This window comes from Salarias fasciatus, chromosome 6 (assembly GCF_902148845.1).
Source record: "Salarias fasciatus chromosome 6, fSalaFa1.1, whole genome shotgun sequence".
NCBI lineage: Eukaryota > Metazoa > Chordata > Actinopteri > Blenniiformes > Blenniidae > Salarias > Salarias fasciatus.
Genome location: NC_043750.1, coordinates 40,781,736 through 40,799,077, shown reverse-complemented (window position 1 = coordinate 40,799,077; position 17,342 = coordinate 40,781,736). Strand labels below are relative to the sequence as shown.

General features: G+C 46.9%; 1 protein-coding gene across 1 annotated transcript; it reads left to right on the top strand.

Annotated features, from left to right (window-relative positions):
- The first annotated feature begins 10,137 nt into the window (after window positions 1–10,137).
- LOC115390142 (neuronal pentraxin-1-like) lies at window positions 10,138–16,939 on the top strand. The gene is made up of 5 exons (XM_030093866.1): window positions 10,138–10,600; window positions 10,885–11,095; window positions 11,759–12,000; window positions 12,101–12,280; window positions 16,580–16,939. Exons 1-5 carry the CDS (start codon window positions 10,181–10,183, stop codon window positions 16,799–16,801), a joined length of 1,275 nt encoding a protein of 424 aa, XP_029949726.1. The 5' UTR covers window positions 10,138–10,180; the 3' UTR covers window positions 16,802–16,939.
- Window positions 16,940–17,342: the final 403 nt, after the last annotated feature.

Genomic DNA, 17,342 nt, shown 5'->3' with positions numbered 1-17,342 from the left:
AGGTAGCTATCCATTCATGACCGAGTCCAGGCATCACGGAGCACACATCCTCCAGACATGCTTCCTTTAGCCTTGATCAATGAGTTCATATGAGCTCAGCCGACACCCGGCCCGCCGGATGAATGTGGGTGTCAACAGCGTGTGCCTCCTCCTCCCAGAAAAACAAATGTGATCCTACCTGAAAGATTACCTGCCACTGTTTGAGCAGGTGAGCACAGCCATATTTCACCTTCATGGAAAGTTCATGGAATTATTCAGATTCATCTTGTTCAGCTGGAGGTTGGAGACAAACAGCCTCAGATTCGGCGTTTTCGGGATGAAAGTGGGTTTTGGTTGTGCTGAATGGACAATATACACCGAGGGGGGGAAGGAGAGAGAGGGATGAGCAGTGACAGGAGGCTGGGAAGATGGAGGGAGGAGGAGGAAGCAGAGGAGAGGCGACTGAGCGTGACCTTCCGTCTTTAAGTGACGCCTCCTTAATGGGGATGTTGCTTTGTGTTTGACGGAGCAGCCGGAGCAAAGAATTGCAGCACTTCAGGCTCTCGTCACATAAACAGGAAAGGCTCTTCTGACAGCCGCCGGGCGCAGATGAGGCTCCACGGCGTGTTCGCCGGTCAGACCGCCGTCACATGATCACCATCGACAGGGCCAGGAGGCCAACGCTGGAGAACCAGGTCCAATACCAGAGAGAGACGGAGGGAGGGAGGGGGGGGTGGATGGATGGATGGATGGATGGAAGGATAATGGATGGATGGATGGATGGATGGATAGATGGAGAGATACAAGGAAAGAAGGATGGAAGGATGAATGGATAATGGATGGATGGATTAATAGAGGGGGGGATGGATGATGGAATGATGGAAGGAGGAATGGATGCATGATGGATGGATGATGGATAGATGGATGCTGTCCCTCAGGACAGACCATCTTTCTCATCTGTATCTTCTCTCTGTTCTCAGCAAACTGAGACAGTGTCCAGTATGTCTGTGTGAAAAGTGACAGACACTCATAAAGCCTGATTTAGATCAGACAGAACAGAAGTTCGAGCTGTGATGAATTCCCAGCACTCAAGGTGTTAAATCCACGTGCATGCCCAACAAATGTAGAAACAACTGCTGAACAGAGAGCTGGAGCAGAGCAACCGGATGCACTCAAGTACAGTCCCTGATAAATCTGAAGCCAGAGAGGCTAATATCGGCTAAAAGAGATTCTTATAACATGCAGTCCCTCAAGGTGTGATTCCAGTGAAAAGCAACAGCATCTGGAGATGGAGCTTTATTAGTGCAGAGGATTAATGAGACATTCCGGTTATCAAGCAGTGATTTTATGAAACCAAATGAGCCTGCAGCTGACAGTAAGCGCTCATGAAGAAACCCTCTGCCGTTGGATTATTTATGTGAGCTTCATCGCTGCTGCTGATTTGTTGAATATAAATAAACAGTATGGTACAACAACACTGAGATCTCTAAGCGTTCCCTCAACGGTATAAATAATGCAGACCTGAGGGGAGGAAAAAAAAAACTACTCTGAGCAAATGTGAATGATGGTTACACCGTGCAGTGGAGAATAACACGTCTCTTATGATCCAGACATACAAATACTGAGATCCAACACCTGGAAAAACAATCACAAAGTGACAGTAAATGTGACTCTGTCAGACAGTAGGCTTATTTTCACTCCAAAAGAAATTCAATAACGTTCTCTATGCAGACGGCACGGTGCGGCAGTGGTTCTCACTGTTGCTTGTTGGTAATAAGTTGCGTTTGTGACGGTTAGGCTGTGTGAACGGGTAAACCAAATGCTGTGCAGACAGACGGCGGTTCGGGAAGTTTCTTCAAATGCAGACAGAGTTCAGAACATGTGTGATGAGTCAGTAAAGACATGAGGAGATCCAGGACAGGAGGTCAGGACCAGACAGATGACTGGACAGAAGACCTGAACCACAACTGGAACAAAGACACACAATGTATAGAGAAACCCTGACAACAGGAAAGACAGAGGACAGCTCACACTGTATTGACACAAGGAGAATGGATCATGAGGAGGCGCAGTGGCAACATGAAGGTGAAACACATGGAGGGCAGGAGGACACAGCACCTGGACAAGGAAGACAGGCTGGTCAGTCAGTCGGTAAGGCGGCCGGTTGGTCAGTTGGTTCGTTGGCAGGTCCATCAATTGGCAGGACGGTTAGTTGGTTGGTTGGACCTTTGGTTGGTAGGTTAGTAGGTTGGTTGACTGGTTGACTGGTAGGTTGGTATGTTGGTTGATTGATTGGACCCTTGACTGGTCAGTCAGTTGGTTTCTATCTTTGATCGGTTGGTATCTCAGTTGTTTGGTTTATCAGCTCATGAGTAACACTTGGTTAGGTCACTATCAGACAGGTGGATCGTGAGCAGGTTTGTTGTTTAATGGTAGGTATGGTAGGTAGAAGTTCTTATGGTGGGTCGGTATTTAACTGGGCAGGCGTACATTACACCTCAGATTTTTGCATTAGTTTCAAGCTGCCATCTGTTTGCAGTCCCACTGAAAGGTGCAGTGATGACCGAGGAGGCCGTCATTCTGTTGGAACGTGGTGACCTAAAGAACATCCCTCGACCCTCAGCTCTGCACCAGAAGTCTTTACCCGTTTAGAGATAGATGGACAGGTGGACAGTCACCTTGCAAACCCAGAGACCCGGACTTTAGATGAAATGTTGTTCACTCTCTTTCTCTCCTCTGTAAACCAAGTTCGCCTCACCCACAGACAAAATTTAATCTTCTTTTGGAAGAAATCAGCGAGTACAAAGGCGGGCCGAGTCAGGGAGGGTTGTATTTTACAAGGAGACACTTTGGTCACTCGATGTAATTGAGAGGGGATGTGCAGAGAGCTCGCTCTCCCTATTACTCACTTCCACTTCAGGTCCTTCTGCTTTACAGGGTTTCATCTCCGCAGCATTATTGAGTCCTAAAACACACCTGCTCCCACAGAGCGGCGGCCTCGCTCTGCTACTAAATGCTAAGTGCTTCAGCTCGTCTGGAGGGCTGCAGGCTCAGTGGGAACTGTTGCTCCATTATGGCTCCGTATAAAACGTTAGAAGGCTTAATGTTTATTTCTGTCTGGATGATGCCGTCCAGCACCTTGAAGTGGGCGGGATTTATGAGGATGTGAGTCTTGCAGCTACATATTGCAAACAACGTGACAGTTTAACAAGCGGTGGAAAAGTGACCTCTCCCAAGCAAAATGCAGAGTTGTAATATTCTTACTAGCCTGATTCCTCGCACACCCTCTGCAAATGGCTTATTAATCATGTTTTATGGAAACTGTCTATCCGTGCAGTAAAATGAGACATTTAAAGAGTTTCTTAAAGGCTGCTCCAATGGATGTAGAGACAGAAATTCAACAGGAAAATCACAAAAAGTTTACTGGGTGGATAAAAGTAGCGCCTGCAGTCACACACTTAAACGTTAAACTGCAGTCAAAGTGGTTGTTGTGGAAGTTCTTCTGGACGGAGGACAGAGTCCCGCCCGCTTCGGGTGTGAACAGTCGCACTCAAGTCCACAGATACTCGCAGGAAGGAGGGATTGAAGCAGAGGCGGAGCGTGGGTCTCAGTACAGAGGGGGCGGAGCATTCTCGATGGGCCCTCATGATAGTAATTTTACCATTCAAACAATCCCTCATGCTACCATCAAACAACACACTAATGCTCACTTTTATTGAGCCAAGCAAACCTGTATGCCTCAGAAAGCAGAATAAAGTCACAAACCAGTTCACAAATGTTCTGAAGAACAAATACACATACGCACACACGCACACACACACACACACACACACACACACACACACACACACACAGACAAATGCAGCCTGACAGGTGTCAATCTCAGAGCGTCCGCTGTCCATGGTGCTGAAAACTCAGATAAAAACTCACTGGCTAAATCTGTACCATCTTTGATACAGCTTAAAAATAAAATAAACACAGCTGGTCTAAAATCAGACAATCTATTCAGATAGATATAGGGGGCGGAGCATTCTCAACGGGCCCTTATGAACACTAATGCTCACTTTTATTGAGCCAAGCAAACCTGTATGCCTCAGAAAGCAGAATAAAGTCACAAACCAGTTCACAAACTTGTTCTGAAGAACAAATACACATATGCACGCATGCACATACACAAATGCAGCCTGACAGTCACATTCTCAGAGCGTCCGCTGTCCATGGTGCTGAAAGCTCAGATAAAAACTCACTGGCTAAATCTGTACCATCTTTGACACAGCTTAAAAATAAAATAAACACAGCTGGTCTAAAATTACACAATCTATTCAGATAGACATAGACACAGCTATCTATATCTTTTGGAATTCACGTATATTAGAAAAAAAATAGACCCAGCGGTCTCTTATAGTTGAGAGCAACACAAGGCACATTCAAACAGGCAGGTGTTTAAGACCACAGCATTCTGATAAAGATAATATTTTTGAAGGTTTCACTGACTCACCAGTGGCTCAGATGTTAGGTTTTGGGTAGTACCGCTAGCAGCTAGCATAGTGTTTAGCATACTGTTTAACTTCCCTCCAAAGAGTTCAGATCAAGTGCAAAAGAAAAAACTGGTTCATGCTGCACAGCCAATCAGCGCTGGCTTACAGCACTGATGCATTCATGAACAGTCGTAATGTAAGAATCGGCATATTGGAGCCCACAATCATATGGTATACCTTCTCACACACACTGCACATTTTATTGTAATAATTTATTTACGAGTAAATGTGAACACATCACATGAAACGGGGCCCTGTGACCTTGTGGGCCCTGGGGCGACCGCCTCCTTGCCCCCACTCTGGCTCTGCTACACGGTTGAAGTGTTTCATCAGAGCTTATGGAGGAAGCTTTCATAAAGCCAGAGGAATCAGACGGTTCAGATTCCTCCAGATGCTCCACTCTGCTGGCTCACATGTTGAGATCCACGCTTGTATGAGCTTCAGCCTTCAACCTTTAACCTTCAACAGGAAGACATCCAGAATCAGATCTCTGACTCCCCTCCTTCACCTGGTAAACCGACGCCAGACGCCTGGCTCCTTCCTCTGGACACTTCCTGGTCCAGCCCGGTCCTAATGTGGAAAATGCAGTTTCTGGAGGAAGTCCAACGAGGCCCACACGAGCGGCTTGATGAACGGCGCTGTCGGGGGAACGGCGTTAATGTGCAGGCTTTGGAGAATTATGATGAGATTAACGCCGCGCCGGCGGAACGCATAATGCCGCCGGCATTTGTTTATGTCACTTTGGGTTTTAATGAGAGAGAAATGAGTTAGTGAACGTCTCTGCGTTGCGGCCGGACGTCAATAAAACAACCGCAGACGGAGGAGCGGTGAGGAATTGATGGTGGCGCCGAAGGTCGAGGCCGATCGTCCAGACGTTCGGAGGAGAAGGATGGCTCTGAAAGAGGACAGAGTCCAAAACACACAGCGTTTCTCCAGACAGGCAGAGTTCTTAAACACACAGCATGGCCGCAACGCACACAGTGAGGAGCTAAGGAATGTGGGAAAAATTTAGAGCTTCCACGGGAGTCAAATGCTTCAGTGTATGTTGAAATGAAAAGCAAAGGATTATGGGAAGAATTCTGGGTGGCTAAAGCTGAAAATGGTGAGACAAGGATGTGTGAATGAAGCCTTGATGCAGGCAACAGCAAAGAATTCTGGGTAAAAAAAAAGAGTCTGGAGTCTAATGGAGCCACATTTAGTGGCTCCACTGTCACAATATTACACAGAAATGAATAAATCCCTTAATTTCAGTTTTAATTTTATTGTCACGGCAGAAAATCCTTGAGAGGCTGATCAAGCAGTTAAAGGCTCAACAGTTTTTCTTTTAAAATAACAAAATAAATAAATAAATATTAATTGTGAACACCCTGACACGCCACCTGACTGCTGCCGTTCATTCATGACTCTCTGTAAACTCATCAGGCTGAAGTCACAAATGAAGAAGTCAGTTTCAGATTTCCAGACGGTGAACCCTGAACTTCATCTCCCTTCTGTTTGCTGGCTGAAAGGCAGACGTCAGTGCAGAGATGGGGGTGGGGGTGCAGCAGCAGCAGCTTGCTTCACCTGCAGCGCCCCTTCCTTCTCACTGAGCTCGGGGAGGAAAAAGCAAAGCTCTGATCTGAAAGCAGCAGAGCAAACAGAGAGGGCGGCTAATGGAGTGAAGCGCTGAGAGACCGGCTTCCTGCAGGATCAGAGCCGAGCAGGGAGGAGGGACAGCGGCGCCCCGGCCTCACTCAAAGCTCCGCTGACACTATCCACAGACCCCCCCCCCCCCACCCCTCCACCCCTCCACCCCTCCACCCCCCTCCCCCCTCCCCGTGTGCATTCTGGATAAATAAGCAAGCAGTTTGCTGCCAGTGTGCGAAATGGTTCTTATCTGTCTCTGCCATTAGAGAGTGGGTTCTATTATAAAGCTCTGCATTATTCAGTGAGCCTGAGAGACTGATCGTTATGGATTTCAGCCTTTTTCCACGCCGGCCCCCGGAGTCCGGCTCGGCTCACGCTGGCTGATGCATGCACACATCTGACCTTGCAGGCTGGAAGCAGGAAACGGTCAGAAATGAGCCGGTTTCCCACCTGAAAGCAGGCGTATCGGTGTTACAGGAAGACAGACGGCGCGTGCAGAAACCTGTCCGACCTCAGTCGTATGGCGGCGAAGCTGCCGCGGATCCTCTGCAGTCACAGTTTGGGAGCTGACTGACGTCTGCTCCACGCCGCAGCAGACACATGGCGGGGCCACGGCGAGCATATGGCACCGCAGCCGTGCCTCGAAACAGGAATACTGAAGAGGTGAACACGGCGAGCAGGCCGGGAGACGGTGCAGTGGTTTGCTCCAGTTTGAGTCCAGGTTGGGCTTCGGCTGCATGTTCTCCCTGTGGTTGATCCAACATGCAGGATTCTTCCATCAACACGAAGGAAAAACTTCTCTTTGCTCTCATTTCATGAAGGAGCCTGGAAAGCCGACCTGAGCTGCAGAAACCAGAAAATGATTTGTGTGAGCGCTGCTGGCTGCCAGCGCTCGGTGCTGAGATAAGGGGAATTTCTTACATGCTTGTCTTGCGGCTCCGGCAATTAGACTCTGCCGTTAACCGTTTGTTACATGTCGCCTTCCGCCTGGCACCTTGCTGATTACAACGATCCTCGATCGATCATCAAACAAATTAAAGCAGAGCGTCGGGTCAGTTTCCACCCCACAGACACAGAAGAACAGAGACGAAAACAGAGGAGTAAAGATAAATACAGGAGAACACTGATGGGAATAGATTTCAGTTCAAGTCAATTCAGCTTTATTTATATAGTACCAAGAAAAAAACAGTCATTTCTAGGTAATTTTACAGTTTCACATGAGTAACCAGAGGAATATAGATACAGATATTCAGAGGGAAACACATTAAGCCAAAGAGAAACTAGTGTAAAAACAACACGAATATCATTAAAAGTCATGTTTTTTTATTCATGATGTGTCAGAAAGTGTGTGAAACTGATGTTTTGGTGTATTTCTCATAAAAATTACTATTTCTGCTAAATTCATTAACTAAATACGTCGATGTAACTGATGACCTGCAGGTCAGCAAAGCCTCGCAGGTTGTGGTAGTTGGTGGGTTTGGAGTTAATTAAGGGTGCGAGGCGGCGCTCCGCCTCCACTGAGAGATATTGATCATGTGTGTGAAGCTGATGCTGGAGAAGGCGCTCCTCCAGCCAAATTAGCTTCGCTCCCTCTGTGGCAGAAATGATGAAGCAGACGGAGGGAGGAGGGATGAAGGCTCCCTCCTGATCGCTCAGAACGCAACGCGAGGAAGCAATCCGCTCGGAAACATTTGTTTGGCTGTTTGACGGTTTTCACGCAGCTCAGAGCTTCTCAGGAGAATCAGAGAGAGAAATCAGTCAACTGAGAGTCAGATAAAGACTCAACTCAGGAGAGGAGAGGAGGAAGAGGAGGAGGAGGAGAGAGGCTCTATCTATCTATCTATCTATCTATCTATCTATCTATCTATCTATCCCAGATGAAAATAATTAATAATAAGTCACCAATAATTATTTGCACCCATCTGATCCTGATGATTCCTTTTACCAACAGGTGGTTTCTGACTATTCATATAAAGGTTTGATGTCTTCAATTGAGCTAAATCCACAGATTTCAGGGTGTTTTGAGTTTTTAAACAGTGAGTTTCATCATTTCAAATGTCGAAATATCAGTCATCCAACTTCTGATGTTAAAATCTGGGATTTTTTTTTTCTTTATTTTTTTTTGACAATAAAGTTTTCTCTGATAACTTCAACCTCAAGGCTAAAGTCATATTTTGTTGCTTCATCTGAGCTGATTTTCTGGGTGTGAAGATGTGAAAAGGTTCAAATCTGATCTGGTTTTCTTTTTCCTTCAGTGATGCTGCAGTGGCCGGTCTGCTCCAGCAGCATGGCTGATGATTTGGAATCATTTGACTTTCCTTTTAACGCCTCCATGCTTGCCTGAACATGGCTGCTCTCAGATCAGATCAGATCAGATCAGATCAGATCACACTGGATTAGATCAGATTGAACTGGATCAGAACAGATTAGAACAGATCAGATCTCACTGGATTAGATAAGATTAGATCAGATCAGATCTCACTGGATTGGATAAGATCGGATTGGATCAGAACAGATCAGAACAGATCAGATTAGATCGGATCAGATCAGATCAGATCAGGTCAGGTCAGATCAGATCAGATCACACTGGATTAGATCAGATTGAACTGGATCAGAACAGATTAGATCAGATTAGATCTCACTGGATTAGATAAAATCGGACTGGATCAGAACAGATCAGATTGGATCAGAACAGATCAGATCAGATCAGATCAGATCAGATCAGATCAGATCAGATCAGATCAGATCAAATCAGATCAGCCCAGAGCGGTGCGGGACTTGCCTGTGCCACTTTGTTCTGCTTGTTTTGCGGATGTGAACAGCCTGTTCTGCTGTAACCTCACTGACGAGCAAACAGTGTAAACCCCCAGGCTTACTACACTATTCATGGAGTGACGGCGAGTGGCAGAGAAAGAGAGAGAGAAAGAGAAAGAGAAAGAGAGGGAGTAAATGAGAGAGTCCTCTGAAGGATGAAGAGTCCATTTAAGGTGGACTGAGGTTTCCAGTCCTGAGGAGCACGTGAGGAGCGTGAAGCTCATGAAGTGAGGACAGAAAGCTGAAGACTGAGGGGTGATGAAGACGACTGGCCGAACTGACCAACGCTCTCTTCTTTATCATCCCTCAGTTCAACTTTTAAAAAGCTTCTACTCCAAATATCACAACATCTGACTTCCATTTGTTTCTGCTGCATTCATTTATTGTTCTTTATGCATTTAAAAGGGAGCATAATGCGCTTTACTGCACATGATTATAATCTCCATTAGCGTTAGCGAAAGCACATTTGAAATGTCGCCATATATTCAGGGAAATTGCCTTCTGTTGTGATTTTGTATGACTGTATGGTCATTATCATCTTTTCCATATGTTCCATGAAGAAATGTGTGCTGAATACCAACTGGCTGCCTGGCTGTGGACAGAAGATGGTGCAATGGGGTTTTATTTAAGGCAGGAATGTGAATTTGTAGAATTTAAAGGTCCTCTTGTGAGGCATTTAAACAGTTTAACAAGAGATTTTGGCGTGAAAACGCCAGGAGTTAGGTAGTTGTTTATCTTTGTGTGTGTGTGTGTGTGTGTGTGTGTGTGTGTGTGTGTGTGTGTGTGTGTGTGAACCATAGTGAATGAATCATATGAAGAGTTTATCTTCAAACAGCTCCAGTGATTGCGTAAACAGGTCTGTGTAATGCTCATCACGTCTTCCATCCACGCTTCTCTTTACTACAGTGTGTACACGCGCTCTGTGGGGTGTGTGCGTGTGCGTGTGTGTGTGTGTGTGTGTGTGTGTGTGTGTGTGTGTGTGTGTGTGTGTGTGTGTGTGTGTGTGTGTGTGTGTGTGTGTGTACGCCCTTAAAGAAGGTGGAGCAGAGCCTGCCGCCTCCCATCGGTGATGCGGCGGAGCTGCGCCGCGCGCTGCGTCTTCTCCTCCATATAAAGCGCGCGCGGCGGCCGGAGCGCACAGCTTCCGTGGACAGCTCCGTGGTGCTGAAAGCTTCCCGCACACCACGCACTCCTCTCCCCGCGCTCACACACGCCTGGAAGCCATGGAGGGACCGTCGTGGAAACTTTTTCTACTTTCTTTCCTGGTCGCTGTGGAGAGCTCCGCGCAGGACTTCGCTCAGACGCAGTTCATCTGCACGTCCGTGCCAAAGGATATGGACCTGTGCAGCGCCACCATGCAGAACAGCGGCCCCGCGGAAGACCTGAAGACCACCATCATCCAGCTGCGGGAGACCGTGCTGCAGCAGAAGGAGACCATTGTGAACCAGAAGGAGACAATCAGGGAACTAACTTCCAAGTTGAGCCGCTGCGAGAGCCAGAGCCTGCCCGCGGCGGCGGGGCCCGGCGGGAGGCGGCCGGGCTCCAAGAACACCATGGGGGATGTATCTCGGGGCACCACGGACACTCTGGCCCAGCTGGGACAGACTTTACAGACCCTCAAACAGAGACTGGAGAACCTGGAGGTAGGCACGCAGGGAGCGGGTCGGGAGAGACAGAGATTCCCTCCCGGGTTGGTTAGACCGAGGCACGCGGCTCTTAACTCTGTTCGGCTTTGTTCCGGATCCATGTGGTCTCTGGTCCAGCCACGCGCGTTCCGTTCCCGGAGTTAAAGTACACCAAGTCAGGAGCGCGAGGCGGCTGTAGGAATTCAATCTGAGCTTCTTGGCAAAAACCAAGCAAACATGTTTTAGGAGGAAAAAGTCTCCGGCGGTTCGGTGTTAACCCTTTCTTTGCTTTGTTCATGCAGCAGTACAGCCGAGGGAGCAATAACACGGTGCAGGCGAACAGCCTGAAGGACCTGCTGCAGAACAAGATCGATGACATGGAGAAGCAGGTTCTGTCCCGGGTCAACACGATAGAGGAGAGCAAGCCGGGCTCCCGGAACGACACGGAGCAGCGCAACCGGGTGGAGTCCACGCTCACCTCTCTGCACCACCGGATCACGGACCTGGAGAAAGGTGCGCACGGGACTGTACAGCCGCAGCTCCGCGAGGAGTGCGTTTTCCTCTACAGTCCGCCAGAGCCGGTTCACATGATTTCAGCCTTCAGGAAACAGAAACGCTCCGGTTCAGAGGATTTCTGTTAACAAGCTTTTTACAGTGCGGCGCGGCGCGGGAGGAGAGGCGCACCGAGTTCAGGCTGATGGCAGCCGAAAACACTGGGTGGTTAACTTCTGTATGAGGAGGAGGAGGAGGAGGAGGAGGAGGAGGAGGGGGGGGGGGGGAGTGGAGGCAGAGAGCAGGAGCAGCAGGGTGGTGTTGTTTTTGCAGGGAAACTTTAGAGGGTGCGCCGCGCTCTGGCGCGTTTTGGCGCATAAATCAAAGGTTGGATTTACATTTCAGCACGTGCACATGCGCGTGCGTGTGTTTTTCTCTGCGGGGAAGAGCCAAAGCTAAGAATACATATTTCTTTATCATTATCATTACTATTATTATTATTATTATTATTATTATTATTATTATTATTATTATTATAATACTCCAGTCCCATTTCTATTCAAACTGAAATTCCTCCCAGTGAAGAATCTGAAAAAGCTTCGTGGTTTTTGGGCTTTTAAATGTCACATTCTTTCTCTTCTATAAGAAATTTACCACAGCTGACTGTAAAAATCTCCTCCACAGGCAAAGATGCCAAGCCGACGGACAAGTTCCAGCTCACCTTCCCCCTGAGGACCAACTACATGTACGCCAAAGCCAAGCGCAGCCTTCCTGAGATGTACTCCTTCAGCGTGTGTCTGTGGATCAAGTCCAACGCCTCCCCCGGCGTGGGGACGCCCTTCTCCTACGCCGTGCCCGGCCAGTCCAACGAGCTGGTGCTGATCGAGTGGGGCAACAATCCCATGGAGATTCTCATCAACGACAAGGTGAGGAGGAGGTGATCCGGCGGGAGGCGCGGCGCCCTCAGGGAGGAGGAGGGGGAGGGGGCAGGAAGGGCCGAGCTGACGCCGCCCGTCTCTGCCGCAGGTCGCCAAGCTGCCGTTCCTCATCAACGACGGGAAGTGGCACCACCTGTGCATCACGTGGACCACCCGGGACGGCATGTGGGAGGCCTTCCAGGACGGCGTGATGCGGGGCAGCGGGGAGAACCTGGCGCCGTACCACCCCATCAAGCCGGAGGGCGTGCTGGTGCTGGGCCAGGAGCAGGTCCGTCCGTCTCTCTAGCACCTCCACATGTCGTGTTTAAGGCTTTTTAAAGCTTTTCATGGTGGTGATGGTCAGATGTGTCAGCTGTCAGTGTGGAATCAGGATCTTCTGCCAGAAACTGAATCTCTGGCTGGGATTCATATGAAACACTTTTTTAATTTAAAATGAAAATTGTTCAGAGTTCCCATCAGCTGCACTGTAACTCTGAATCGTCCTCATGGAGGGTCAAACAGAGAAGGGCTCAGTTCAGGGTGAAAGGAGGAACAGAAAAGTGAAAAGTCCCAAACAGACCCGGGTGAAGTTCTTCAACTTCTGAAAGGAAGCGCCTGAGAGCCTCGTGTGACGGAGCGAGGTGTAGGTTCAGAAGGAGATGGAGGAAACTCAGCGCAGTGCGGTTGTCATGACAACCTTCCTTCAGCTGTAGTCCATCAACCGCAGAATTACTGCTGTAGGAAAGACTGAAGCTCTAAACTACTCAGACTGTAGATTATCTGGATTGAATCAGAGTCTGGCTCATTTCAGAGGAAACCTATTTATTATTAACTCACAATGTCACACTGAGCATTTTAAAAGTAGATAATATTAGAGAAAAAACCTTTCAAATGCATAAAAGAACAAACATTAAAATCTATTAAATCATCACTGTCGTTTCTGTTTGAAGAAAAAACTTATTGGCAACAAAAAATTTGAATTTTTAATTAGATTTTAAGCTTATTCAGCGGTTAAATGACAGATTTAATCCAAAAGAGTTGTTTTAACATGTTTTGAGACTTTCTTCAGTTTGGAGATTTAAAACATCTTTAAAAATGGAAACAAAACTATTTTTGCAAGAAAAGAAAAGAACAAAAAACAAAACATACACATTTCACTAGGGCTGCACGATTATGGCCAAAATGATAATCACGATTATTTTTGTCAATATTGTAATCACGATTATTCTTCACGATTATTCATTATGTTATGTAAAACATACCTTTTTATTGCACTTTTTTTTAAACAAACAAGTGTCAAATTGAAGATGTGCGTCTTCAGCACTTCAGCGAAGTCGGGTGTGCATGCGCACATAATTGAAGATGTTTTAATTAGAATCTAAACAACTATTTAGAACCATGTCAATGTTGTGAACGATCGCTTTCCCTTAGAAACGAACATATAGACGCGCCGACTGTGAGTTTTTCCAAACGTTTGACCAGACCTCTGTTCTGAAAAGAGCCGGATTCTGACTTTGGAACCTGAATGCCTCACAGCTGAGTGACCGTCACTTGCTGCATTCTAACCCCTGAGAGCAACACGATGATCACTGAACAACTAGATGAAGATAAAACAACAAGAGAACAGTAAACAGCCACGCTAAACCCAGAAATGAAACCTACCAGAACAATGATTCCCTCGTTCTCTCCAAGCCGCCGCTACGCCGCTCACATCCTGAACTGTCCGTCAATAACAGCTTTTCCCGTTCTGTCCCAGACGCTCAGCGTTTACATCTTCTTTCCACTGGTACAGAAGTTGAGATGCGTTCCATCGACTGATGTTTGAGCATGAAGGAATCGTTCAAAGCCAGCTAGTTCGTCGGTGGCTAACAGCTAAGCTAACAGCTGACTGAGACACCGCAGTGGCGTCCATCAGCAGCTACTTTTACGGAGTGTCCCTGAAGGCAGCAGGAGCTACACGGCTCAGGTCGCCCCCTGGTGGTTGGCTGATTGTTGGATTAAAAAGTGCTTGATTTGACACGCAGCAGAGCCCGTTTTTTCAATTTAAAAATCGCGACGATCATCTAAATTTAATCGCAGCAGCCAAAATCGTGATCATGATCAAAATTCGATTAATTGTGCAGCCCTACATTTCACCTTTTTCTGCCAATAGATTTGATACATAATGTGAATTTTGCCACAAATATACTTTTGACATATCAAACTGTTTAAAAAGAAGAGCGTACCTGAACGAGATGAGAAGAAATGCAGAAGCTGCTGAAGACGCCTCTGGCCTCCGAAACGGCTGATAACAGTAAAATAAGTATGTTTTTTAATGTCTTACTTCCAACTACTTGTTCTCACTGAAAGACATCTAGAAATACTGTCGGAAGTGAAGAATTGTTTCGATTTTATTCTGTTAAAATAAAAGTAACGTTGCTAAGAAATACTCGAGTAAGTCAAATCACGTGAAATCAAAGTAGATTTTAAGGTGTAAATTTTATTTAGTGACGAATGAACCAACAGCCCGACTCCAAGAAGTGCATTTTAAAGGAAATATGACTTAAATGCAGTAACATGAGTACAATTAGAACATAACTCCACCCACTTCCTACCTCAGGTACGATAAGATGAAACATAAATCCAGATTACATCTCAGGTTTAAGGACGAAGTCCATTAAAAATCAATACAGGAGATCAAAAGGAAAGAGAGAATATGAAGCTGCAGCTTCACCTGAATCAGGCGATAATGTTTAATATTAAACTCAAACAGCTGTTCAAAGTCAAAACAGCTGCTGGGGTTCAAACCGGGGTCCCCACAGCTCTTCACGCTACACACCAGCGGTCCTCATGTCCAGCAGGGACGCTGCAGTTCAGAACCACTTTGGGAAAAGTGCTGATCGAGAGAAGTGGAAGAGAGAAAGAGCTGCTGAGTTCTGAGGACGTCGTGTGAATTAAACATGAAGAGGAGGACAGTCCGGCGGACGGCTCAGCTCGGCGCCTCTCTCTCTGCACCGGCGTGATTTAAGACAATCAGGGAGCAAAAATTGTTGGAAGGTTCCTCAAACTTCAGCTTCTGATGACTTCAGATCATGATTTGATATTTAAAAACAACACTGAAAAACCAATAAGACCCCAAGAAATCCCCCGAATAACAGAAAGTTTGTGAAATTCTGTGAACAAGGTCAAGTGTGTTATTTTGAAAGGCATCGTGAATAGATTAAAAACACAGAATTCAGGTTACTGGAGGATTCTTTGAAAAACACATGTTCGAGAAATCCAATTAAATTCAGCCCGTTGTATGTTGATTCACAAAATCTCTGTAAAAAAATATCTGTAAAATTTTCTTGTTTTCCCCGAGGCTAACTTTTAGTTTTTTGCAATGTTTCAAAATCTTTAGAAATAAGAACAATAAGGGACATTTTGATCAGTGCCGTCAAACGATCAATACTGTTGATGAAGATGGTTTCCTGGTGATATGAGACTGACTCTGAAACACGTTCACACCGGGAAGGGTCTAAACCAGACCCCGTTTCCACAGCGACGTTTCAAGTCAAAACTGTTTTTCAACCTTTTTGATGTCCGTTTCCACCGAAACGGCAGGAACAATGAAAAGTGGTGCAGTTAGCCTGCCAGGCCACCAGTGGGCGCCGTGCGTTCCATTACTGTCTGAAACAGTAAAGGAAAGTTTGAAAGTTGTGTCTTTGGGTCGTCTCAGTCTGGAGTCCGGAAAATAGAAAAAAATAGATTTGGGCTGTCAGAGTTAATTGCGTTAATCGCAATCCATTAATGAAGGCTGTCAAAAGATGAGTTTTATAAATCGCAGAATTAGGATTAGGACTTCTCAGAATTTAGAAACTGTATTTGATGTAGACATTGGATTAAGTTGGTCTACGTGGCGCTTTATTTTGAAAGAAAATCCTAAAAGGTGCCAAAGGAAGTTCTTTCTTTGTGTTAATTTGATTTCAAATTAAAGCGACACTAAGGAACTTTTCAACCTTAATGAAACATTTTTATATCTTTTGTGATGATACATCGACTTACAACTAGTTGAATGACCCTCTGTCACGGCCTGAGGGCGTCAGTATTGCTTCACTTGGACTGAGCAGCTGTGAGGAGGGTGGTAGGAACCCTGCTCACTAACAAACTCCAAATGTGCGGACTGCTTTACGGCATGCGTCACATCATGATATAACATTGTTTAGCCGCCATTAGATTCATTACCTCGTCGCTATCCGTCCTTCACACAGCCACTGGAAACAAATGAAGACGAGTTCAGTCCGACAGCACGCCACGCCACACGCTAGTCCTCATGGGAACTGTAGCATTCGTTCAGGCAAAACACTACCGCTTTTGTCCACTGGCGCCGCCAAAATCAACGAAAACTGAAAGTTCCGTAGTGTTGCTTAAAGACACTTTGGGAAGAAATCAGTCCCGATGCTAAATGAATTGATGAAAACGTTACACTCAGGACTTAAAATTACCTTGAAATGCAAAACAACATTGAAAATACGATTAATCGCAATTAAGAAAATGAATCTTTCAGCTAACAAAGCAGTGACAAGCGAGCGCAGGCTAACGTCTGGCCCCTCCCCCTCATCGTCCACAGGACACGCTGGGCGGCGGCTTCGACGCCACCCAGGCCTTCGTGGGCGAGCTGGCCAACCTCAACATCTGGAGCCGGAAGCTGAGCGTGGGCGAGATCTACAGCCTGGCCACCTGCGGCAGCAAGGCGCCGGCGGGGAACGTCTTCTCCTGGACGGAGGGCAACATCGAGGTGTTCGGCGGCGCCACCAAATGGACCTTCGAGCCGTGCCGCTCGGCCAACTGAACTCGCCACGTCGCTGTGTTCTCGTCCCCATTTCCGTTTCGAGAGGCTTCATCTGAGTTATCGGTAACGCTTAAGTCTGGGATTTCTGTCATTCTTAGGTATTCATGTGCAAAACAACACTTTCCATCTTTGAGGAGATTTAAAAAACAGATGAGAAGGTATCTGTCGCCGCCGCCGCCGCCTGGCTCCTTCTCGGATTTTTTTCACCGAAGCTTCTTTTTCATCGTTTGGCTGGTTTCGTCTCGGGCGGCTGGCGGTCCGCGCCGTGTGTTTGGACAATTCACCATCCGGGGGAGGAATTACATAACGCCCCTCCGTCCTGCAGAGTGGGAGATCTCGCCGTCCGTCCAGTTGTCGTCGGTGTTTGGCGCTGTGAAGTGAAGTCTAACCCCGCCCCTCCCCCTCCCTCCCCCCTCTGTGGCCCCGCCCCCTCCGGATCTTGCACTGTGACTGATGAAGAGGATGCCGGGAGAGGAGAGGAGGAATCCGTGGTCATCGTCCCGCTTCAAGTGTTTCTGTACGAATGTTTGCCGACATTGCT